At 50.6% G+C, this 24,976-nt stretch overlaps 1 protein-coding gene across 8 annotated transcripts in view; it reads left to right on the forward strand.

The window, feature by feature from the left end:
• The window catches only part of Shisal1 (shisa like 1), a 107,103-nt gene extending 91,804 nt beyond the window's left edge, over positions 1-15,299 (forward strand). For all 8 annotated transcript variants that reach the window (XM_060388912.1, XM_021630839.2, XM_060388910.1 and 5 more), the window contains one exon: positions 10,127-15,299. Coding sequence is in view for 1 of the 8 variants with exons in the window: in XM_021630837.2 (XP_021486512.2) it covers position 10,127 (1 nt within the window). In the remaining 7 variants the exon portion in view is untranslated. The remainder of the gene's footprint in view (positions 1-10,126) is intronic.
• Positions 15,300-24,976: the final 9,677 nt, after the last annotated feature.

Consider the following 24,976-nt stretch of genomic DNA (forward strand, 5'->3'; position numbering starts at 1 on the left):
GCAGGAGAATGACGTTCCTTCAGCTCCCAGACAACTTCCTTCTGAAGGAGCAGACAGGGCTCATGTTCAAGGTCTTTGTTTTGAGACAGTTTCATGTAGGCCAGGCTGGCCCTGGACTTCTGATCCTCCTGCCTCCGCACACCCAGTTTATGTGGTTCCGGGCATGGAGCATGGCCCTTCATGTGTGCCAGGCTAGCCCTCCACCAGCTGACCCACACCTTCATCTCACACTTTAAACTCTTCACAGTACGACGGCAGAGTAAAAGGACCCTCTCTGCCGACAGCAGCACCATTTTGAGGCCTCACTGTTTCTCTGGGAGACCCAGGGAGGAGTGAAAGGGAGTCAGACCGCGTGCAAGCCAGTCACTGCCATGTACGCAAACCCTCGTTGCTCGCTTCTTCTGCTCTGAGATCACAGCCAGTGTCTGTCCCGCTGGGTGACCCGAGGGACCCTTACGAAAGCACATGCTATTGACAGCTGCTCCACACACATCTGTTCCCCTCCGGGGCCTGTGTTGGGACCAATGGGTTACCCGTACCTCATGCTGGTTGAACTTGGCCTTGGAAGCCTCCTTGCTCCAAGAGCAGGTGACAGATGACTAGCAACCCCTCGAGTGCAGGTGGCCCAGGCCGCTGGCTTCTGAGGGTCACTACTGTGTGTGTGCAGATCTCTGCTGAGCAGATCAGGGAAGTGGCTCATGGAAGTAGGTGACAATAGTTGGGGTGAAGTGAGACAGTGACTCATCCTGAGGGCCAGCCAGGACCTGGTCCATGCGCCTATCGGCCAAGCCAGGGCCTGAATCCTTGCTGACCACCCAAGACACACCCAAAACTGAGAAGGGACACAGAGCTAGGATGGACTGCCACACTTCTACAGTGTGGGACAGAGCTGAGGGACACCAGAGCCAAGAGACTGTGGAGCCCAGAGACCCCAGAGTCAGAGGACCCTGGGACGCTGGGATCCTAGCAAACGGGGACTCCAGAACTGAAAGATCCCATTGCTATGGGATGTTCTGGCCCTAACATCAAGCCAGCAGGTCCAGTCCATCAGGAGGCTGTGAGGGGGAGTCTTGAGGCACCTGCCTTCCCTGGCCCATGGCCCCACCCACAACAGCTGCTGTCTGTCCTCTGCTTCTGTTTCCTTTCTTTAAACCTTTTAAAAAAGTTTATGTGTATGGTGCTTAGCTTAAGTCTGTGTACCGCTTGCATGGCTGGTTCCTCCTGAAGCCAGAAGAGGGAGTTAGATTCCCTGGAATTGGAGTTACAGGCAGTTGTGAGCCCCCCCCCCGTGTGGGTACTGGGAACTGAACCCAGGTCCTCTGAGAGGGTAGCCGGTGCTGTTAACTGCTGCTCTTCAGCCCCTGCCTCTGAGACCTTTCACCTCTAACACTCTCCTGGCTGTGCCCAACTGGATGAGCCTAACCAGGCCTCTTGTTAGGACCCCGAGTGGAATCCCAGTAGCAAGCCCCCTGACTTGCAAGGTAGAAGCACACGGTTCCCAGGGGTTGGGGCAGGGGAGCTTGGAGGCCTTGCCTACTCTGTCTACTTAGGTGTGTGATGGATGTCAGGGTACTCAGCGCTCCTGTAGCTTAAGGATGGGCCGCGGCCTGCTCACATCCTCATCTGGCCCCACAGTGAGCATGTGGCCTCTAATGTGGCATCATTGCAGGAACAGCACCTCCTACTGGAGACCCGCCACCCGCCGGGCCCACATCTGCTGCCCAGGCCGCCACTATGACTACATCTGCCACCACCCTTCCCACTGAGCTTCTCCCAACATCCCTGCCTTCTGCTGCCTTGTAAAATCTGCTCAAAGCTGTCCCAACGGTGGGGCTGCTGGGAGAACACCCCAGGAAATGTGTCACGGCTCCTGCCCTGGCCCGGCCTCTAGCCAGCACTAAGTGGCTGTGAACTATTGTCATCCCAGGAGCCATGTCCACACTTCACCTGCCGTTAGACCGAAGCCTCTCGTCTCTCCTTTGCTTTTATTGTTCCAGACTCTCCCGGCATTCTGGAAGCTTTCATTACTATTCAAATTACCAGGTGCTCCATCTCATTTCAGCCAGGGCTGCCGGCAGACGCCGGCCCACCCTGCCTGCCAGCTGCACGGTGCCTCCTTCTGCACCCCGCCCCTTGCCGGGCTCAGCACCACTCACCAGTGCCACTGTGCAGGCTGGAGATGGTGTGTCCCAGTGGTCAGCACCCCCAGCACCGGCTGGACATTATTGATGGGTAAGCCAACAATGGGTGTGTCCCCTCCGAGCCCAGGTCCTGAGGATGGGGTCACAGCCCAGGGGACAGCACCTGGCACAGGAGGCTTGGCCCAATAGCTCCAGCACTGCCCAGCCATAACTAACTTGCCTTTCTCAGGATGTTCTTGAACTCTAGGGTCCTGGTATGGAGTCTGAGGACCTTCATCTAGAGTTGAAGTTGATGGTAGGCATTGTCTTCCTACCCGGCCTGCTATGGCCTTCTGAATGTCTTCAACCAGGCTGTCCCCTGCCTGCCCTTTCCCCAGGACCAACCAACTTCATGCTCAGGCCCCCACTGAGCTGAGGACCAAGTCAGGCCTTCCGGGACGTCATTTTTAATGTGGCCACACAAATCAGAAATCCCCTGAATATATTTGGGGTCCTCATGTTCTAACCCAGCTCAGAGTCCTAAAGGGAGGCAGTGACATGTGACCTAGTCCCATGATCCCAGCACCAGCTCAAAAAGGCTACAGAAGACTCCATTAGGTCAGGCTTCCAAAAGTGATGGAGAAGATGGTGGCATTGGCCCCGTGTGAAGGGGTATGACTGGCTCCGGGCCTAGTTCTCCTGGGGCCAGAGTCAGTGAGGGCCTAAGGGTCAGGCATACTGTGGAGAACAGGCACACTTGGGAGACAGGAGTCAGCAGCCAGTCAGGGACAGTTTCTTTATCCTGTGCTCCTCGTGATCAGCTGTGATCACCATGAAAGCCAACAGTTCCTTCCAGAAGGCTAGGGCAAGGCCAGGCAACCCAACATGCATAGCCTCTGACGTGGCTAATGCCCAGCCAAGGCATGGCACTGTGGTTAACAGCCTGCTGTGTCAAAGTCCTGCAGGCCTGGAGTGGCATCCAGTGGGTACCTGAGGACCTGCGACACTGAATAACTTGCCCAGAGTCACACAGCATTTCTGATAGATACATCTGTCTTTACTAGGACCTGAAACTATTAAAAACTGAGGCCTGCACTAATGGCCGGGCCAGCAATCCATGTAGAGGGACCAGAGAAGCAATGACCCTGAGGCAGAGGTACCCAGACTCTGAAGGAGAATTAAGTGGCCTTGGCGTGCTTGAATGGTTTTGAAAGTGGGCTCAGGGAGCCTGGGGATGAAAGGCAGGAAAGGGGCAAAGGTGGAGCTGCACGATTAGAGAAGTTGGAATAGGGGGAGGAAGGGGTCATTGTAGAGGAACGTGTAGGAGTTTGGTGGGGGACAGGATAAAAGCGAGGTGCCTGAGCATCATGGGGAGGGGGATTCAGGAGGAGGCTGGGACTGCTATGTCGAGGCCTCCCTCAGCTTGTATCAGTGCTGTACAGGTCACTGATAATACCCTGGGGAGGAGAGCAAGAACCAAGGAGGTTAAGTCCAGACACCTGGGCCTGGGGGCAACCTCAGCATCCTGGCCACTCTGGTTTCTGGTTCAGTCCCCCAGGTGTGGGAGCCAGCATCTCTGAGCTGGCACAGCCTTCAGCTGTGACCCCTGTGGCTGGACAAATGACCTTGGGAGGTCTCTGCTCACCCTGTGTGGGGGAGCTGGAGGGACGGAGTGGCATGACTGGATCAAGTCCCTCGGGTGTCGACACCTTCATCTGCCACAGAAAGCCTGGGTGCACCCTCTTTGTGCACCCTCTCTGGTCTTGGCCTGCGCAATGAGTGAAGCAATGTGAAGAAACAGGACTCTCCCGGCAGTCTGGGCTCTGATCGGGCCATCTCCCGAGGTAGATGCTTTTGCCTTCGACAAGCTCTTTGCATATTTCCCCTTTCCCAGAAAGGCAGTTATGTTGTGGTGGCTTTCTGATAAAGCTGGGGCGAGTGGAAAACACTGCCTCTTGGATCTGGTCCTCTTTGGTCATTGGTTGGTTCACTGAGCTTGATCGGTGGCCTCTGTGTGCCAGGTACCATCATGGCCCTAGGATTTCAGTGTGGCCAAGCCAACCCCAAGCCCAGGTTAAGGAGAGGCATGGAGTGACTGGCTGGGCTGTCAGCAGGGCAGGGGCTGCCATCGAGAAAGCAGTTTGAGCGGGGTGTGGGAAAGGGGAGGTGTGGTCTAGCCTTGGCAGTCAGCAGGTACCAATGGGGGAGAATGGAACAGATTGTGCGGGGTAGATGATGGCATGTGTGTTGTGTGTCGTCAGTGACTGATAATGGCAGATTGCATGATATGGAGGCCAGGAGGCCCCAAGACAGGCCTCAGCAAGCCAGGGACCACTACAGAGCAGTTAAGGTTGCAGATGAGGGCATGGGGATCAGGGGCACTGTGTGCCAGTTTGCTCAGTGCTGTGACCGAACACCTGACGAAAGCAACTCGAGAGCAGAAAGGTTTATTCCATCACTGTGGGAAAGGCATGATGGCGTGAGCATGAGCTGGCTGATCATGCCACAGCCAGGAAGGAAGCAGAGAGAAAGAGAGAGGAGAGCTCTGTTCTCACCCATACATTCTGCTTTTTAGTCACCTGTAGAACTGTGCCACATACATTCAGGGCCGATCTTCCCACATCTGTGAAGCTACTCCGGAAGCTCCCACACAGAGAGGCCCAGAGGTTTGTCTCCGTGGTCATTCGAGAGCATGTCAGTCTCCCAATGCGTGTCAACCATCACATGCACCAAAGGGATGAGTTCCTGTCCAAGCTGGGTCTGAAGGCAATGTCCTAGCCCAGACACTTTCGGCAGGGGTGATCTCCCCTCCTCAAGCCTCTGTTGGAGGGGCATGGGAGCCCACAATGACAAAGGCCCCCTCTCTTTGCTCATCTCCCATTCAAACACTAATCTTATCCGTGTCCCCTTTGAGAGGCAGAGCCTCAGCGGAGGAAGCAGTAAGAGGGATTGGCCTCTACTTCCTGTCTGCTGTCTGCCTCCCTATCCTCCCACATATAAGCCGGAAGCTTCCTGCTTCTGTCGCCTGCAGTTCAGGTCTGCTTCCTCTGACATTCCCTTCCCCGACATGATGGACCCTCAAACCATGGACCCAAATAAATCTGTCGTGCTCTAAGTTGCTTCATTTCAGGGATTTGGTCACTGTGGGGAACGAGGAACCCCGCTTGTTACAAGCACTAGCGACTCAAGGTAGCAAAGAGAGTTAGTTTATTTGGACTTAATAAATTCAGGCAGCAAGTAAGCCCCTGGCAGGTACATAAAGGGCTGTTTCTGTAGCCCCCAACTCAGGCCCGTCCCCTTGTTCCTCACTGGCTGAGCAGTCAGGATACAATTGTCCACATCATCCATCACCTACAAAGACAGTGCTTGGGTTTATCTGTGCATCCTACATCCTGTTTGTTTTAAAGCTTATGGGGTGCATGGCCTGGTCGCATCTTTAGGTCACTGGGCAAGCTTGGCAGTTAGTAATTTTTTAAATCTGAACTTCTAGCCTGAGTGGGAAAGCCTAGATGAGCAAGTGGTACCAGGCCTAGCATTTCCTGCTCCTCAGTAGCTGGACCTAAGCTGACCCAGGTGGTCCATTTGTATGTTTCACCCCTCACAGTCACTGAAACAAGAAAACTAGCATTAGTTTCTGGTGGTTAGTTTATCGACTTGACAAACCCAGGAAGAGGGAAGGTCAGTGAAGAAGTACCTCTATCAGATTGGCTTGAGGCCATGTTTGTGAAGCGTTTTTCTTGGTTGCTGACTGATGGAGGAGGGCCCAGCCCACTATGGGCGGTACCCTTCCTAGGCAGGTGGGTATGGGCTGTGTAAGGAAGGCAGTTGAAGGTAAGCCTGGAGCAAGCACAGGGGCATGGTTTCTGCTTCAAACTCCTGCCTTGAGGTCCTGCCTTGGCTCTCACTCCATGGCGGAGGAAGGTAGAGTTAACTCTTTCCTCTCCGGGCTGGTCTTGATCGTGGTGTTTTTCACAGCAACAGGCTATAAGGAGTGTGGATGGTGTCTGAAATCCTTGGGAAATGCTGCGGCTGAAGGTGACGGGAAAATACAGTCTGAGATGACGGAGACGTCCAGGAGGGTTGGCGGTCAGGGACCTGGGTGTCAGCAGCTTTAGAAGCCAGCCAGAAAGGGCAAGAAGTGTTGCTGAGTCAGCACCACTAGGCCAGTGTCAAGGGGTGGTAACTGCTAGCTACAGATTTAGCTGCGTGGGGGTCTCTGGAGACTGTGACAGGAGTCATTCTAATTGGAGATTGGATAGAATCTGGTTAGATAGAAAACACAGATGTCATCTCCCCCTTATCTCCCCACCTTCTGCTGTGCTGGAATCCCCGGCTATGCACACAGCCCATTGCTTTCCGAAGAACCAACAGCTGGATTTGTCTATAAGCCTCGTCTTCAGGCTGATGTTTCAATCTTAATCTCTTTCTTGCTTTCCTGCGTCTTCCTTGGTTTTGTTTGTTTCTTGTCCTTTCTAACTGTTTGAGCCTGGCGACCCACTTGTGTCTTGGCATTTCTGAAAGGCTCATTTAGGGCTATGAAACGACCTCTTGGATTGGGCTGTACCACTAGGCTTTGGAAATGTTATCTTCAGTCTTTGACTGAAAATAACATTTCAGAAATGGTCTTTGACCATTTCTGAAATTTCTGTTTTTCTTCTCTGCTTGTTTGGTTGGTTTTGGTTTTTGAAACAGGGTTTCTCTGTGTAGCCTTGGCTGTCTTGAACTTGCTTTGTATGTAGACCAGGCCGGCCCTGAACTCACAGAGATCCGCCTGCCTCTGCCTCCCAAGTGCTGGGATCACAGGTGTGCGCCACCGTGCCCCGCTGTTTTATAATTTTTACCCTTTGTTCTCTCGCTCTTTTTCACTTAGGTAAAGTCTTTGGTTGTAGGCTTCATTTTGCTTTGTCACTTTTCTCTGGTGTATATGTTCATGTGTGTGCACATGTCTGTGGTGGCTACAGGGTAAGAAACATCATGTCTTTCCTAATCACTTTCCACTTTACCATTTGAGACAGGTTCTCTCACTGAACTGGAGCTCACCGATTTGGCTAGACTGGATGGTCGGTGGGTCTAGGGATCCTCCTGTCTGCCTCCACAGTGCCGGAACTACAGGAGCAGGAGGGGACCATGAAACCTAGCTTTCTTCATGGGTGCTGGGGTTCTGAACTCAGGCCCTTAAGCTTGTACGGCGAGCACCTTACCAGCCGAGCTGTCTTTTGTTTATTTTTGTTTCAGTCTTGCTATGCAGCCCAGGCTGGCTTCAAACTGGCAGCAAATCCTCCTGCCTCTGTGTCTTGAAAGCTGAGAGAGTGTGTACCACTCACCACCTCTTGCCCCTGACCTGTGTTGTTTGTTCGAATTCCATTACACTACGTCGAGATAATGTTTTATTTCCGCCTTTTTGACATTTAGACTTGATTGTCAGCATCTGTGAGGGCACTGTTTCAACAACGCTTGAATAAAGGATAGATTCCATCTAACGTAAGTGCGAGGGTTGTGTGAGGGTTGGGGAGATTCCCTTATGTACGTTCTGGCCACTCCGTGTGTCATGGAGAGAAGGGAACTGGGTTCACTGATGTTAGCCACTCTGCCTCTCTTTCTTCACTGCCTTCCCAGCTGTTCTGTGGTGCAAATCCAAAGCTGTGCTGTCTCGTGCACAGGCATTCACTAGTGTTGGGCCTTCACGGTCCCTGTTCTTACCATCCTCACACACTACCTTGCTTTCTTATCCTCTTGCCCATTTCCCAGTGCCCGTGTTGTTTGGGGGAACCTTGAATTCTCACCACACCAGTTCATTCAGTGCTGAGGACGGACCCCAGGCCCCTCAGTTCCTCCTGTTTTGCAACTGTGTGTTGCCAGGCATGCTTTCTTTTGGAACGGGGTAGAGTACACAGAGCAGAACTTAACCACCTGACCATTTTGAAGTGTGGGCTCCAGTGGTGTGAAGGGTGGGCCTTTCTGAGTCACTTGGCTTGAAGTGAAATGTATCTTCAATCCCTGCTAAGCGTCTTTTTTTTTTTTTTTTTTTTTTTTTTAGCAAGTTCTTACGGCTCATTATGTCTACTTCTGGAGCAGACACACTCAGGCCCATTTCTGTTGTCCTGGTTTATGATACATTTGTGTGTGTGTGTGTGTGTGTGTGTGTGTGTGTGTGTTTATAGCTTTGGTGGGGGCTGTCAATTTCCCCCAGATGGCCTGGGTTTTCTTTGTTTTATTTCTCTGTGTAAATGCCTTTCTGATCACTTGGAAAGCCGTGTTTGGATGCCATGGTTACCTCCGTAATTATAATGGGATGCGATAGGCTTAATCATTTACTTCTTGATACCGTGTTTATTTTTCTCCCCACAATGAGCAACATCAGTGTCGGATGTCTTCTCCTTCGCCTCCTGTTGTCTCTCCATCACTGTGTTCTTTTGTCCTGGGCGCCTTCACACGTCTGATTTGACTTCTGCTTCTGAAGAATTCTTCAGGCCCCCAACTCTAAATGAGTCAGACCTCCTTTATCTACACCACCTCCTCCTCACCTCATCCCTCCCACGATCTGTTATTTATACCGCTTCCCTGTTTTCATTCCCATTCTCTTCTGTGCTTTTCAGAACCCTTGGGCTTTTTCAAACATAACCCTAGAGCGAGAGCCTCCCCCATGGCCCTTCACGTGCACAAGCCTGTCCTGTGTGATTTATTTAAGAAGTGTTCACGGGGACAGTAATTCAAAAATGCATCAAATATGCATCTTTCCGCTGACCTCACGATTGAAAGATGGTTCCCCTGTCCAGGCTTTAAATTGCTTGGTTGGCTCATTCATTCATTCATTCATTCATTCATTCAACAAATATTTATTGAGTCCTACTGGGTGCCAGTTGGCATTCTAGACCCTGGAAATACAGGATAAGGAAACAGCCAACCACCTCGGCCCTCCTGTGGCCCAGTAGACTTTGACCTCCCTATGCCAGTCACCCCAACATGTGTTCGGCCTCATCTGCAAAGGCCTCTAGGAAGACACAGACCTGCCGGTGGGTTGCTGGTTTTTTGTTTGTTTCTTTCTCTTTTTTTCTCAAAAATTACATCCATTTCTTTATTCTGTGCATGTCTGTGTGTAGGTGTGTACACTGCAGCGCCTGTGTGAAGGTCAGAGAATGACCTTTGAGAGTCGGTTCCCCCCTTCACCATGTGGGTTGTCAGGCTCGCTCGGGGGCAATCACCTTTACCGTTGAAGCAGCTCGCCCGCCCTGGGTAGTCGTTTTTAGTGTGGTGATCTGTGGTGTAGATGGAGTTTGCTCCTGTTCCCTGTTGTCCTGCCTGCACCCTGCCTCAGCCAGTCAAGGCCCTCAGTCCTCAGGCCTCTCTTACCTTCTTGACCTTACCCACTGGTCTCCTGCGTCATCCCTGATCCAGGAGTGTGTTTGGTTCTTTTCCATGACTTCATCTGGCCCAAAGCCATGGAGCCCTGTCCAATGGTGAGAGCCCAAAAGGCATAATGGGATTTTTATTCATATGAATGGCATCATGTATTTGTTTTGAATAATTGTTTGCTTGTTTCACAAGAATGCTATATACATTTCCATCCAAATCAGAGTACTTTGGAAGGCTGAAGACTAGCAGTATTTAAAAAAAAAAAATATGCTCACTGGCAAGTGTTCAGTGAAACTGTCTCAAGGCAAGATATATAGTTAAGCTGTGGGACATGAACCCATTGGGCCTCATAAGATCTGATGACTCAAAGAGTGAGAATTTTATTTGCCTTGGCAACCTGTGTTCTGATAAGCAGCCTGCTGCATCTGTTAGATTTTCCAGATAGATTGTAAAACAGCTAATTGTGATTTGGGTTTTTGTGTTCGAGTCCCGGCACTCTATATTTCTCTTGTCCTATTGCATGGACCGCGAGCTCTAGAATGCCATGCAACCACAGTGCCACAGACCCTTTTTGTGTCCTAAGTACAAATGCTGTACTTCCTCGGCTCCTCCTCACTCTAATGCGTGATGCTTCTTTCTTCTGCTCTCTCCAGAAAACCCCTTTGCTGTGCCTCAGGATGAAGGAGGTTAGACCCGGAGCACCTGGTGCAGCCTCCAAAAAACAGCTTCAACCAAGACACCAGGGAGAGCCGGGGCAGTGGCGTGGTAACAGAAGAGGAAACACCACCTGTGCCCAGAACCCCCTTCCGTGGACTTCTGAGATTAGGAGCGAACTCAGGGTCCGGGGACAGGGTGCAGGAAGGGAGGTCCGAGCCACCTGTCTGCAAGCAATAGTCCTCTTTGGGGCTGGTGGCTTCTGAGAAGACACTCGGTGTGGACTGAGATGGCCAACACGAAGCTGCCCTGGCTGATCCCAGCCAGAAGGACTTGGGGCCGTGAGTTGTGCTGCGGTCCAAACACTGATGTTCCCCTGCCTCCACTCCCGCCAATAGTGCCCCCCCCTTAGGCCTATGCGTGTCGGAATATTAACCGTGTGTGTGTGTGTGTGTGTGTGTGTGTGTGTGTGTGTGGTCAGGGTGTCCTTTCCATACGTCCATTCAGTTAGTTTTTAGTTGAGTCCCACCGCCACCGGCCACAGGTTCTCTGGTGAGCACAGGTGGCCATGTGGCTGAGGAGTCTTGCCCGTGTCCTTGTCTGAGGCTCAGGCATCGTCTTGCCGTGGCCAGCAACTGTGAGGCAGTGGAGTCAGCAGGCATGGGGCCCAGTCTTCCCATGCCGTAGGCAGCAGGCACCAGAGCATACCAGTGCTGGTTGGTTCTGGTGGCATTTATCCCCATAGCAGTAATAAGGAAGCATCTCAACTGGCTTTGGGCATCCTAGGTTGGTATTTTGTGTGCTCCATCACAGTCCCTGGAAAGCGCTAATGCCTCTGGAAATAGTGCAGGTTGGGGAAGGGTGCCACAGTCTCATGACAGGGAGTGGTCAGCTCCACAGCTTGGACCCCGGGTGACAGGAACCCAAATCTGGGTTTTGATTCCTAAAGCGTAACAAGCTTCATGACCCAGGGTCCTCCCCGTACGGTCCCTGGAGCACGTGTCTGACATTTTCACAGTGAGTGCAGCCCCTCCCCAACCCGGGGGTCCTCCACTGTCACTGCTTGAGCCTGTCACCCACAAGCTCACTCTAGCCACATGCCTGCCCAGCACCAGGCCGGTGAGTGAGTGAGTGAGTGAGTGAGTGAGGGCCAGACTCTGCCCCGGGGTGCCGCACCTTAGAGGGAGAAAAACCGCACAGACAGGGTGATGGGTCCTACGGAAACCCAGAGCGGAGGGTTCCGTGAATCTGTCTACCTGAAACGGGGTTTTCTGAGTAAGCCTGGGTGCCTGTAGCATCTGCCCTGTGACCCGTTCTTCCCGAAGCTGCATCCTCACTAGATCAGGGGGTCCCCACATGGGCTGGCAACCTGCCCACCCAACACTGTGGAGTACAGTGAGGAAGGGGTGGCGAGGAAGGAAGAGCCAACATGGAGGTCCCCCTTGGGCACCACAAAGGCAAATCATGGAAGCTGCGTGGGGCTTGGGTGGTCAGAGATGTTTAAGCCTGATTCAAACGACATACAAGGGTGGCAGTGGGATCTAGATAAGAGGGATGTGCCCAGGCAAGTGCCATTACAAGAGTAAATGCCCTTCAGGTTCCTAGACGAAAACAAGCTAGGTGGCCAGGACTGGAAGAACAGCAGAAGTGAGAGGGTGACACCGCACCCAGATCTCTGTCACCATAACGATGCACACGCACAAGGCCTCACCTTTGACGGTGCTGTGTTTCAGGAAATAAGGCTCTTTCCACTCGGGCAGGCCCTTGATCCTCTCAACCCCACGTGAGGAAGCGGTGGTCCCATTTGTAGACGATGGAAGCTGTCACTCTGCTGGTTCTAAAGGCCTCACGGGTCAAAGACCTCTGTCTCTGCACCCAGCCTGTTTCTCTCAGATGCGCTGCTGTGCCCTGCACACAGCCTGGAGAACCTAAGCTTGATTAAAGATGGACATGGACCCTCTCCCACGTGCTGAAACGTCATAGGGTGTGGAACAGCCATTTGCCCTGGAGGGTTCTCAGCACTGGATCACTTGCATCAGGCCACACCTGCAGCCTCTTAGGCAGAGCCTCTGCAGTTAAAGAGGTCGGGGCCAGGGGGGTCATAAGACAGATTCTGATAGCACGTGAGCAAAGTGATCACAGGCCGCCCTGCCTCAGTTTCCCCAGTAGCAAGAGGAAGGAGTCAGAGCAGATGGAGGGGATGTCTGGCTTTGGTTGGCTCTGGGTGACACTCCTGCAGCTGCTTGCACAGGGCTCAGGGTTACTTCCTCTGCGAAGCCTTCTTCCTCAGACACAGGATGGACCACGGCATGCGGACAGCAGGGTTTCTGGGTGGGGAGGGGCATCCACCAGAGGTCTCCTAGGGAATAGCAGAAGGTCGCCGTGAAGGTTCTGGTTGCATCTCTCATGTATGTGTCTGAGGTAAGAATCTGGACTCTATCCAGGGCACAGGAGTACCCCTGTCCCCAGAGGTCGGCTGTGCAGGCCCTGGGCACCCTGCTCCCACTCAGCTGGGTGATCCCGGCTCACCCACCACCCATGCTCCCTGAGGCTCCACTTCTCACTTGGCAAGCAGGGGTTAGAGGTCAGGGTCTTACCCCGTGCCACCTCACAGAGCCACTGGAGGCAAGAGCTGTGCCCGTGTAGATCTGAGCACCCGGGGTGGGCTGTAGGACCCCAGGGGGCCACAGTGAAAAGCCGTCCCCTGCCCCCTGTCTATGGCTGACAGATGTGCCAGTTAGTAGCATGTCCTGAAGAGACACTGCAAGTTCCCAAATAGCTGTGGAGCGGTGTCTCGGCCGAGGCTCCCATTGTTGCCCCGTCCAGCTGCGTCTGTCCCCTGCTTTCCATACAGTACACGAGTGAGTAGCCATAGAAAGCAGAGAGGCGGGAAACACTGTGTGCCCACAGAGGGTCACGGGACATCCCTGTGTCTGTCTGACTTTTACCCCTGGGAACTGTATGTCCTCAGTAAGCAGTGTTATGCCCCGTCATCTGTGTGACTGGAACCTCCTCCCTGGTTGGCTGTACTCACCAAGGAAATGGCTGGCCCATCTCTCGTGGGAGTGGCCAAGCATCTGACGGGGACTGTCACCAGTGTGCAAAAGGCCTTAATCCCAACACAGGAGCACACACACACACACACAAATGTGCATATCCAGAAATACACACACATGTACACACACACACACACACACACAATTTACCCACCCATGTGAACATAACTTGTACTTGTTCATATGTCCACACATGCACGCACACACTCACATGCATACACATATATGCACATATCCATGCGTGCATATATGTGCATATACCAGTGAGTGTAATTTACATATGTTCAGCAACGCACATCTGTGGACACACGTGTATACATGAGAACAAACACCGGCATTCGTGTACACATGCACTCTCACGAATACCACATGTGTAGAGCTCACACATATCCACAAATACACTCACATGAATACACATGCATCCACACACGAACACACACATACACAGTCTGAAAGAGGTCTCGAGAGGATCCAGGGCCTCGGGCTTCCGGACGTTTCTTACTGGCTTGTTTTAACTTCTCAACCTCGCTGCTTGGTTCCCGCTAACAGGAATTGTTTGGGAGGTAAACATGAGACTCCCCAGGCACTTGGGCACAGGTGACAATCTGAGCGGCGTCGTGTGTGTGTGTGTGTGTGTGTGTGTGTGTGTGTGTGAAAGGCAGGGAGCCAGCAGCACACTGTGTGCCAGAGAGCTGTGCCGCACAGGTGACAATCTGAGCGGCGTCGTGTGTGTGTGTGTGTGTGTGTGTGTGTGTGTGTGTGAAAGGCAGGGAGCCAGCACACTGTGTGCCAGAGAGCTGTGCCGAGGCAGTGGCGGCCTCGGGCTGAGTCACTCAGCAAACCTTGAATGTGCCAATGTCTGGCTGGTCAGCGGGGCTGATGAGGAGGCGGGGCCTATGAGGAGGCGTGGCCCTGTGCCCTCTAGAAAACCAGGCTTGGTGCCTGTCGTGTCGGGTGCCACGGTGGTCTCCCACGCCTTCTGTAGCCTCAGCAGTGTGCCCACACTTTGCGAGCTGTGGATGGAAAGACTGACAGCCGAGGCCATCTGCGCAGGGACACACGTACCACCCACACGCTGTTCAGCTGACGCTCGCTGGGCAGCCCTTGCTGTGTCGCCAGTGTCCACCTGAGGTCCTGCCTGTGCGAACACGTGTGTTGTGTCAGAGAACACGCAGGGGCCCCACGAGAGGCTGGGGTCCGCCACTGCTACCTGACTCGCTGTGCCTAACAGAAACACTCCCACCCTCTCCCCCCAAAATACACACAGAACATTTATCTGTCCCTCCCACAGAAGTGACCTTGGAGCTGGCGTTGTCTGTCCCGCCCGACCCCGTCTCCAGTCCAGACTCCTGCCTGGTAGTCGGTGCTAGAAATGCTTTCGGAGTGAGTGGATTTAACCATTAGTCAGTCACTCGGTGGTTAACACTCCTATCTTAATGTCAAAGCCCTGACCCGTTTACCCTTGGCCAACTAGAACCACCCTCTGAGACATACCAAGTCCCCTTTCGGTCAGTATCTACCTTAAATTGAGCATGGGACCAGCAACTGGAGTCACAGGGCCACTGTGACCTCCCACTTGGTCACAGCTAGTATCTGATTAGTGTGAGCTCTTAGGCCTGTGTTGTGTCTCATGATCTCACATCCGGTCTCTTCCCATCTCTCCCCACTGTCTGTGTTCAAGCTGTGGGGAAGTGTCTTCTTCTAATCCCCACAGGTGAGCATATGGGCGAAGTGCAATAACTAGGAAAGCTTCAGGGCCAGGGCCCGGCCACCCTAGAGAGGCAAGGGACCTTCCTGCAAAGGACCTGTTCCACCCTGAGTCAGTGGGACCAGGCAGGTCGACAGGGTGGGGCAGGAAGGTATCGCTCTGCTAGAATCGCCAGTGTTGAGTAGGCATGGGGGGTCTCTCTCAAAGCCCATAACCAGGAAAACCAAAATCAAACAAAAACAAAAACAAAACAAAAAAACCTGATATCAGCTCTCCTCCCTCGTCCCAATCCGATGTAATGATGGTGTGTGTCACACTGACGCTGTCTCGCTGCGTTTGTCTTTCTATATAGTGGTTTTTATAATGACGTCCTTAGTTTTAATAAAGGAGAAATCGAGACAACTGTTTCCCCTGGCTGAAGTTGGTTTCCATGTTTTAGAACACACGCTGGGAACCCCAAGCAGTGTAACTTGTCCCTGTGGGCGGAGAGGACCAGGTTCTGGGGGCTCAGCCAAGGGGCTGAGGGTCAAGGGCCCATCCTGAAGACCTCAAGGTTGGTTCAAGGTCAAGGGCCAAAAACTAGGCCCGAAGACGCTGTTCTGAGCGGGTGCAGCCTGGTTGGCGTGAGGAAGAGGCCGGCAGCGGTATAAGGTTTGGGAGCCTGGGTGTGGCTGTCTTGCTATCCTGGGTTCTCCGATAGGGAAGCCTGGATATGGCTAATCTGATTCCCTGGGTACTCAGTGGGGAGCGCCTGAGCTTCTCAGAAGACAGTGGGTCTCCTGTCCCAGTCCTCAGACAAGGAGGACAAGGAGGCCAGGGTACAGGCCTCATGCAGGAGTGCCTGCCCCCAATTTACATCCTTGGACAGCACACCCATCCACACACTCACCAGCTCTGATTCACATGAACCAACCATGCTCCTTGCCTCTGCTGAGGGGACGGTGGCCCTCATTACTTAGTGACTAAGACCCACATCCTTAATCCACATAGGTGTGAACCACCTGGATCCCCAAATCCAGGTCCTGCCTATGGGGATGCCTTGGCCCCTCCCTCCATCTACACTCCTCCTTCTGAAATATTTCCTCTATCTTCTCTATTGGACCATGATGATCAGTGCTTACCAAGGGGATAGGAAATCGCCAGCTGGTACCTCCTGAGTCACTTAGAGGCACCCCACACCCCAGAGACCAGTCAGTCCTCCCTCGGTGGTTCCCAGCATGGGAGGTGATGGAGGAAAGGTGAGGACCTCACAGGATGAGCCCAGGATGCTGGGCATTGAAGTGGGGAACAAAAGGACAGCAAAGAACCAAATGCTGCACCCCAGGAGTAAGGGTGCCGGCCCTCACAACCCAGCCCCAGTTCCCAAACCTGGTGACAACAGCAGCAGGTTTCGGTCAGTGGGATTAAACAAATTTGTGTTTCACCGTATATTACCGAAGCCCTGCTGCTCACCATTCACTCAAAGACGCTGACAGCCTGTCCACACAAAGTCTTGGGGCCGCCGCGGCAACCTTGTCCCTAACTGCCAGAACGTGGAAGCAGCCAAGCACACTTCAGCAGAAGACTGAGGAAACAGAAAGTGGCCTGCCCAGATGATGGGATAGGATATGGTGCTAAAAAGGGATGAGCTGTTGAGCTAGGAAAGACTGAGGGAACTTGAAGTGCATATGTCTAAGTGCAAGAGGCTAGTCGGAAGATGATGCTGGCTCACGCATCCCGATTCTGTGGTGTTCTGGAAAAGGTGAGAGGGAGGAATGGAGGAACACGGGGATTCTCAGGGCAGTAAAGCTGCCTCATATGAGGTTGTAAGATTGGGTCCCTATCGCTGTACCTGTGTCAAAACTGACATGATTCACATCCGGAGTTCACAGATCTTCTGGAAATTTCAGAAGTCTGGTGACAATGACTCGTCAACGTGACCCATTGACTGTGGCGTGAACATGACTCTAGTGGAACGCTAGAATTGGGGACTGTGTGTGTGGTGGCTGGAGGTGTTATGAACCCAAAGCTATTTTAAAATATAGTTGCTCAAAATCAAAAGCAAATGACTCTAGAAACAAGAGAAAAATGTCTGCATCCATTCGTGATACTAAGGGCGGTGCTGGATGCTGGGACCAGGGTGAACAGCAGGAAAGGAAGAAAAAGAAATCTCTGCGAATGTATGAGAGAAAATCCCAGGAATTTACAGAGACTAAGAACCATGAGTTCAAAATCCCATAGGATGCTAGATGAGAAGCTATTAATCAATTGATTTCCACCCACCAATATTGAACGTAAGAACAGAAAAGTTTAAAATGCCAAACAGTCACAGGTCAGCCCAAAAATTAGATACTTAGAGATATAAAATATAGATATAAGAATAGAAATATGAAAATAATGTGCAGGACTTAAACACCAAAAACAAATAAACAAAGGCTCTACAAAAAGAAATCAAAGAGTATCTAAACCAAAGCGACACGAATTGAAAGACCCCACATTATAAAAATGTCAGTTCTTCCTCCCAAGAGCTCTGCTCTGCAAAAGGCCCCGTTAAAAAGCAAAAAGAAGACAAGCCATGGACAAGAGGAAAACATTTGCAAACACATATGCAACGAAGAGCTAGCAGCCAAAACACATAAAGGAGACCCGGACCTAAACACAAAAGCGGCACATTAGGGGCCAGGATGTAGCCCAGCCTGCAGAATGCTCATGTATCATGCACGAAGCCCCGTGCACAATCTTCAACACAACATTAATTGGGCACAGGGAGGCATGGTTTGTAATCTCAGCATTTGGGAGGCGGAGGCAGGAGGATGTGAAGTTCAAAATCATCCTCAGTGACACAACGAGTTTGAGGTCAGCCTGAGACCCCATCTCAAATAATGAGGAGCGGGGAGAGTAAAAGGAGGAGAACAGGTGAGGAAAATGGTTAAAGATCAAAGTAGACATGAAGAAGACATTCACTAAAAAGAGCACAGAAGGCAACAATTCTGATGGAGGCCAAATACCTATTTTTGTTTTATTGGCTGTGCTTTAAGCCTTGTATAAAAAAAAAAAAAAAAAACCTCCTTCTTAATCCAAGCCCATGCAGATTCCTTTCAGCCTGACAATTTAGCCCCTTCATATATGCCTTTGGTCCATCCTGAATTAGTTTGGCATACGGTGAAGTTTAGTTTCAAATCCATCCTTTTTCATGTCAGTATCCAGTAGTTCCGGTTACCATGAGTAGTCCCAGTGCCGTGAGAAATTGTCCTGTGTCAGAAATCCACTCATCATAAATGTGATGAGTTTATTTCTGAACTCTAAATTCTATCCCAGTGACTAATACGTCTCCCAATGCCAAGAACACGCTGTCCTGATGGGCTCGGCTTCATAGACATCTGAACCTTCTCTGTTCTGTTCAGTAGTGTCTGGGCTGTTCTGGTTCCTTGTGGAGCGTGTGAACTTTAGGATCTGCCTCTTGTTCTATGCAGTGAAACTATCTGAGGTGCTGAGGGAGACTTTGTTGTGTCTAGAGATCAGCCTGGAAACCATTGTTGTCTGAACCCTACCACGTTTTCCAATCCATGAACATGGGATGTCTTCCCATTTGCCTGAATCTTGCTTCATTTCCACTTTCAGAGCCCACGTCTTAATTCTGCGATGCTAACCTTGCCTGCCAAGTTGATAAGCCTGGGAAGAGAGAATCTCAATTGAAGAATTGCCTCCACCTGCCTGGCCTGTGGGTGTGTCTATGGGGGGGTTGCCTCAGTTGGTGATTAACATAGGAGGGTCCAGCCCACTGTGGGTGATATCCCTAGGCAGGTGCTCCTAGGTTTTATAAGAAAGGTAGCTGAGCATGAGCCAGAGAGCAAGCCAGTAAGCAGTGTTCCTCCATGGTTTCTGCTCCAGTTCCCTGCTTTGAATTCCTGTACTGACTTCCCTCAGTGATAAACTGTGACCTAGAATTGTAAGCTGAGAAAAGAAGAAGAAGAAGAAGAAGAAGAAGAAGAAGAAGAAGAAGAAGAAGAAGAAGAAGAAGCAGCTGCTTTTGTGATGGTGTTTATCACAGTAACTGAATGCAAATAGGACACCCTTCTGTTAAATATGGAAGCAAGGAAGCATAAGACCTCATAACAAAGAAATTCAAACTGAAACCGCAGTGTGACATCATGAAATACTCAACAGAACAGCAAAGTCAAGAATTATAGCAAACGCTGATGGGGATGGGATGTGGAGAAGAGGGTGACACCCACATCACAGTGAGATGTAAACCAGACACTCTGCAAATAATTTGTCAGTTTCTTTTTTAGAGGGGAGCAGGGCTCAATAGTTAAGAGCACTGGCTGCTCTTCTGAGTTCCCAAGAGCCACATTAAGCAGCTCACAATTATCTGTATATCCAGATCCAGGGTACATGGTGCCCTCTTCTGGCCTCCACGGACAATGCACTCTAGTGTACACACACACACACACACATACACACACACACACGTAATTAAAAATAAGTGCTCAGTCTTTAAAAATACTAGTACGTAGCCCAGAAGTCATGCTCCAGGCATTTGGTCCAGATAATTCAAAATTAAAATCCACACTAAGAAACCTCTTGGCAGCTGCATACTCCTAAGGGCATAAGACTGGAAGCAGATTTTCTTCTCCAGGCAGGTGGCTAAACAAACTACAGTACATCCACCCCACAGAATACTAGATAGCAAGAAAAATGAGCTACTGATATACACAGAGATCTGAGAATCAGTGTTCAGAGCAAAAAAGTGATTTGCTGTTATACACTGTACAATACTGCATATTATATAGATGTTACATACTATATAGTTCTGTTTCTATGACATACTTAAAGTTTATCAGAGATGAGGTTAACATATTAACAATTGCCAGGGATCAAGGAGCTGGCAGGGGAGGGACAGGAGGGAAGTGGGAGTGGTTAGGATAGAGGACAGAGGAATAGGTCAGGCATGGTAACACCCATCTTTAATCCCAGCAGTCAGGAAACAGAGGCAGGAGGATCACTGTGAGTTCAAGGCCAGCCTGGTCTACATAGTTACAGGCCTGTTTCAAAGGAAACAACAATGATGGAGAGTGAAAGAGCACATAATTAAAATATCTGAGCCTAAGCCCTGCAGTGATCACATATAACATTTGTGAATGAAAGGCTCTACGGAAGCATGATACCTCCACACATGTATTCTGGCCTATATATGCACACATGTGTGCATACACAGAAAATAAATACACGAGAATATTGTTTAAATTTAAAAAATAAAAACACCTGGGCATGGTGGTGCATCCCAGCACTTGGGAGGCAGAGGCAGGCAGCTCTCTGAGTCCTATCAAGGTCAGCTTGCTCTACAGAGTGAGTTCCAGGACAGCTAGGGCTACACAGAGAAAGCCTGTCTTGAAAATCCAAAACCCAAACAAAACAAAACATGTATTTATAGAAGATATTCATAAGGGGATATGAAAATTAAAAGATGGGAAAATATGCCATGGACACTAACCCAAACCAGCAAACCAACCAGAGTCTGTCTGTATTGACAAAATCAGGGAAAGGGACAAGAAAGGGGAGTGGAAGACAAAGATAGGGGAAGGAAGGTGAAGGAAGGAGGAGGGGAGAGAAGGAAGAACAGGGGAGGGGAGGGGGAGAGAGATCCGAATGACTAAGAAACAGACAGCTCATGATCCAGCAACTGTGTCCAAATTGACGCAGGAATTTAGCTGGCTTCGAGCTAATGATCAAGCCACTCCTCCCACAGATTAAAAATAGAATAGCAAGAGGAACACAAAATAGGAGGAAAAGAGCAATGATGATGAACGCACGACCAAGGGGGAAGAAACTAAAGCACACGGGACCTCAAGGCCAAAGGATGGTTTACGAGAGAAGCTAATAAGCCCATCATTCCTCAGCAGGATGAAAATAAGAAGCACGAAGTCTCGAGAGCAGGCATTTAAAAGATGTCATTACAGGTGGAACAAGGATAAGAAAGATGAAAGACCACTGTGGTTGCATGGACCTGAGTTCATAGAGGGACGGGATGGGGGGAGGGGCAGCGAATGACCCAACTCAACAGCACTGAGCTGTGGGTCCTGTCAGGGATGAAGTTGTGGAGCCCAGATGAATAGGGTTAGTGACCTTATAGAGGACTTCATTGAAGTCTCCTGCTGTGTTCTGATTCTTCTGGCGTGTGCCTTTGGCCTCTGTCCCTTTCACTGCGTGAGCACGCAGCATGCTTTTCCAGAGAGCTGGCAACAAGGGCACCTGAGGGACAAAGGGTAGCCACCACCCAGCGCGACGCTTGCGGCCACCTTGATCCCTCCATCCAATTGTATGATGGCCTCTTCAGTGTGGTAGGCAATGTGGCGGCTCCATACCCCTTTATTGTTTACACATGACAGAAATGTTTGAAAGGGAAATGTCCCCCTCCCCCGAAGGCCTCGGTATTTGACCATTAATTCCTAGCTGATGATTCAGTCCACTTGGGGAAGCTGTGGGGCCTTTAGCTGGTGGGGTCTGCTGTAAGAGGCAGGTCCCTGGGGAAGGAGGGCAGGGTTATAGCTTAACCTGCCTCCAGCCTTCAGTCTCCTTGTCCTGCTAAGATATCACTAAACATCTGCCACGAGGCCCCATCAGCACAGAGAGCCACCCTGCTACCATTCCACCATCCTGATGGGCTGCCTCACCTCAACCGTGAGCCAAAATAAGTCTCTCTTCCCAGACTTGCTGCCTGTGTTTGCTGGCAGCATGGAGAAGGTAACTAATATAAAGAAACGGTGTGGAGAAGCAGGGCTGCTGTGACAAACTCCGCCATGCCTTTGAACTTTAGTTTGTGGAACTTAGGCCTCTGAACTGATTTGTGGAAGGAATGTGGAAGACTTTGAAGCTGAGAGTTGGAGAAACCCTAGAATGCTTTGAGCATTCTACACTCCCAGTCACGTGGGAGTTTAGAAGATCAGAACGCCATGCCAAGTACCAACAGGAAATGTCCTGTGGTCTGTTCTGCCGACGAAGGCCACATTGAGTTAGGTCTGTGCCTCCACTGGGGACCATGTTGAAGTTCATGTTCCATGCCTGAGGCGGTGTCAATGAATGCCCGAGGTCCCTGCTGCCGCCAGAAACCATGTGGAAGTCTAGCATCCATGCTGCCGCTGGCTGTCACGGGCAAGGACGCTTCTTTTGCAGTGGTATCAGTGACTCCAGAGTCATAATGAGAATGAGAGACATTGAAGGCTATGTGACAGCCACCCCCAAAACACATGCCCCAAAAGAAAACAGTCCAGACAATTGTTGAAGAAGATCCTTTAAAATTGTGATAAAGATGCTGAAGTGTAGCTCTTTATGGCTGATGGCTTTTCGGGGGAATGGTGGGGAGAACACAGTGTTCTTTAAGGGGCTAGCCATTAGACTTGGTGTGTTCTTTCTTTCCTTCCTTCTTTCTTCCTTCCTTCTTTTTTTTCTTTCATTCTTTTTCCCCCCATTCCTTGAGGAGGGCAGACGTGGAAAGAATGGCAAGCGAGTGTGATCAGGGTACACTGTATAAAATTCCCAGATAATCAATAAAAATATTATGTTAGAAAAAGGCAATATTGCCAAGACATCACAGAGAAGAAGGGGACTCCACCATGAGCTGGCTGGAGCCGAGAATCTTACTGCATTCTGCCTGTGTCCTGAACACTTGTTACAGTTGTGTAGGTGTAGCATTCAAGAGAATTGAAGACAAAATTAAGCTCAGTAGGTGGGCATAAGAAAAGAACAAGCCTCATTCACGCAGAACCTAGTGTGGACTGGTGAGAAGCCACTCTTGCAACCAACTGGGGGAGGTGGCCACACTTTGTCCTGTGTATACACGGATCTGCTGGTTTGAATGAGAATGGCCCCTCAAGCTCATATGTTTGAACACTTGGTCCACAGTTGGAACTGTCTGGGAAGGATTAGGAGGTGTGGCCTTGCTGGAGAAGGTGTGTCAGTGGGGGTGGGCTTTGATATTTCAAGAGACCATACCACATCCAGTCCCTCTCTCTCTCTCACACTCTCTCTCTCTCACTTTCACTCACTTTTGCTCTCTCTCTTTGTGCCTCCTACTTGTGGTACAAGAAGTAAGCGCTCAACTGTTCCTGCCACCATGCCTTCACTTGGCCATTGCAGACTCTAACCCTCTAGGACCCCTAAACCCTGTTACACACTTTCTTTCATAAGTTGCCTCGGTCAGGGTATTTAATCACAGCAACAGAAAAGCAACTAAGATGGGATGAAAGTGAGGCAAGAAATCCTGCAGGAATTTACAAAATTTCTGGACATGAGGAAACGTTCCTAATCAAGACTAGATGCCCTGGAGCTTCAGGAGACATGATGAAGATTGGGTCATAAAATATTAATCATAATTATTACGTGATAGAAGATGACACAGTCAACATCAACACATGAAAGCAGAGACTTGGAACACAAGAGCCCCAGGCAGGTACAAGCAGGCCTTGTTTTTAGCATGCTGAGAACACGGACATACTGACAGAAGGGAACATGGGACTCAGGGAGGACATCGGGGGACATGAAGAAGCATTGACCATGAGAAGCCGCCATCAGAACGGGGAGCAGGTGAGATGATGAGGCTGTGCTGGGCACCCAGCAGACTGGCAGGAACCGTTCTACAAGTCCTTTGTGGACAAGTCCATGAGTGGGCTGCTCTGTATGCCAGGGAAGAGATCCAGAGCTGAGTTTTCCATATAAAGTCAGACTGTTTTTTGGTTTTTTTTTTTTTTACAAACTAGCGCAAACTAGAATCCCTTGTAATATTGATCAAGTATTCTGTTTAGGTTAAGCTTTGCTAAAAAGGGGAGAACAAGGTGTACACAGTGGCAGATACTATAAGCTCATCACTTGAGAGGTGAAGGAAGGAGACTCCATCTAGAGTTGGAGGCTAGCCTGGTCTAAATAAAAACAGGTGGCGGGGTGCTGAAGAAAATGCTGGGTGGTACAGCACCTTCCTCTCAATAGTGAGGCTCTAGAGACAGCCTGAAAATATCGATTCAAAATGAAGTATGCCCTGTGAGCCAGCACGGAAAGAATGGAATTCTGTGTTGGATGGGAACAAACGTGTGTGTGTGTGTGTGTGTGTGTGTGTGTTCTATCAACAGGGGACAGGCTCCAGGATGTGTTGGTAACTAATAAACAGTTTTCCACCCAGCACACTCAGTGTGATTTTTCACTCTTACAGTGGGGTGGAAGCCATGGTGTGGGCAGGTGCCTCACTCCTTGGCACGCTCGGCCTCCTTCTGGATAGACTGAACGTGTTCAGATCTCAGAGGAACATTTTTTTCCCCCAGCTTCATCCCTCTGTTCCCGGTGCAGCAGCCACAGACGCGGTGCACCTTGAAGTTGACCGGGTTGGTAATGTTCCCTCTGTGACTTGCTCAAGTCTAGACAGTCAACAAAACAGTCCATCTGGCCCTGAGATGCTGCGCTTGCCAGGCTCCGTGGGGCACACACGGCCCGTAGCCAACTTGAAATGCCAACAACATGTCATCCCTGAGTGCTGCCTCGGGAGAGCTGTGCCGTGCACCACTGGGTCCTGTTCCATAGCAACAGCCAACAACTTCCAGAACACCTACGACGGCGAAGGAGGCGCAACCAACATTCTGAACATTGATTACGCTTGCTTTCAACAAAAAATGTGTTTTTTTAAATGTTATTCATTCTTTGAAAATTTTGCACAGTGCATTTCGATCATATTCTCCCCAGATCCTTCTCCGGTTGCTCACAGATCCACCTTCGCTGCCTCCTCATTTACTCCCAACTTAATGCCCTTTCTCTTCTTTAAAAAATAAAATAAAATAAAAGCCACTGAGCTGGACGTATTCTCTCACATGTACTGTGATTTGCTGGAGAGTGGTTCACTCTCAGGGGCCAGAGACACCCTGAAAGAAAACTGACTCTCCCTCCCCAGAGGCCACCAAGTGTCCACGGAGCCTCGGCTGGTGTGGGAGCTCTGAGCTCCTTCCTTCCATGCTGGGAATGTTAACTGGCCTGACCTTGTGCCGAAACTGAAGCTGCTGTGCGTTCATGTGTGCAGCGGTCCTGTCATGCCTGGAAGATGCTGTTTCCTTTCTGTCCCCTCTGAC

This window comes from Meriones unguiculatus, chromosome 8, assembly GCF_030254825.1.
Source record: "Meriones unguiculatus strain TT.TT164.6M chromosome 8, Bangor_MerUng_6.1, whole genome shotgun sequence".
NCBI classification, from domain to species: Eukaryota; Metazoa; Chordata; class Mammalia; order Rodentia; family Muridae; genus Meriones; species Meriones unguiculatus.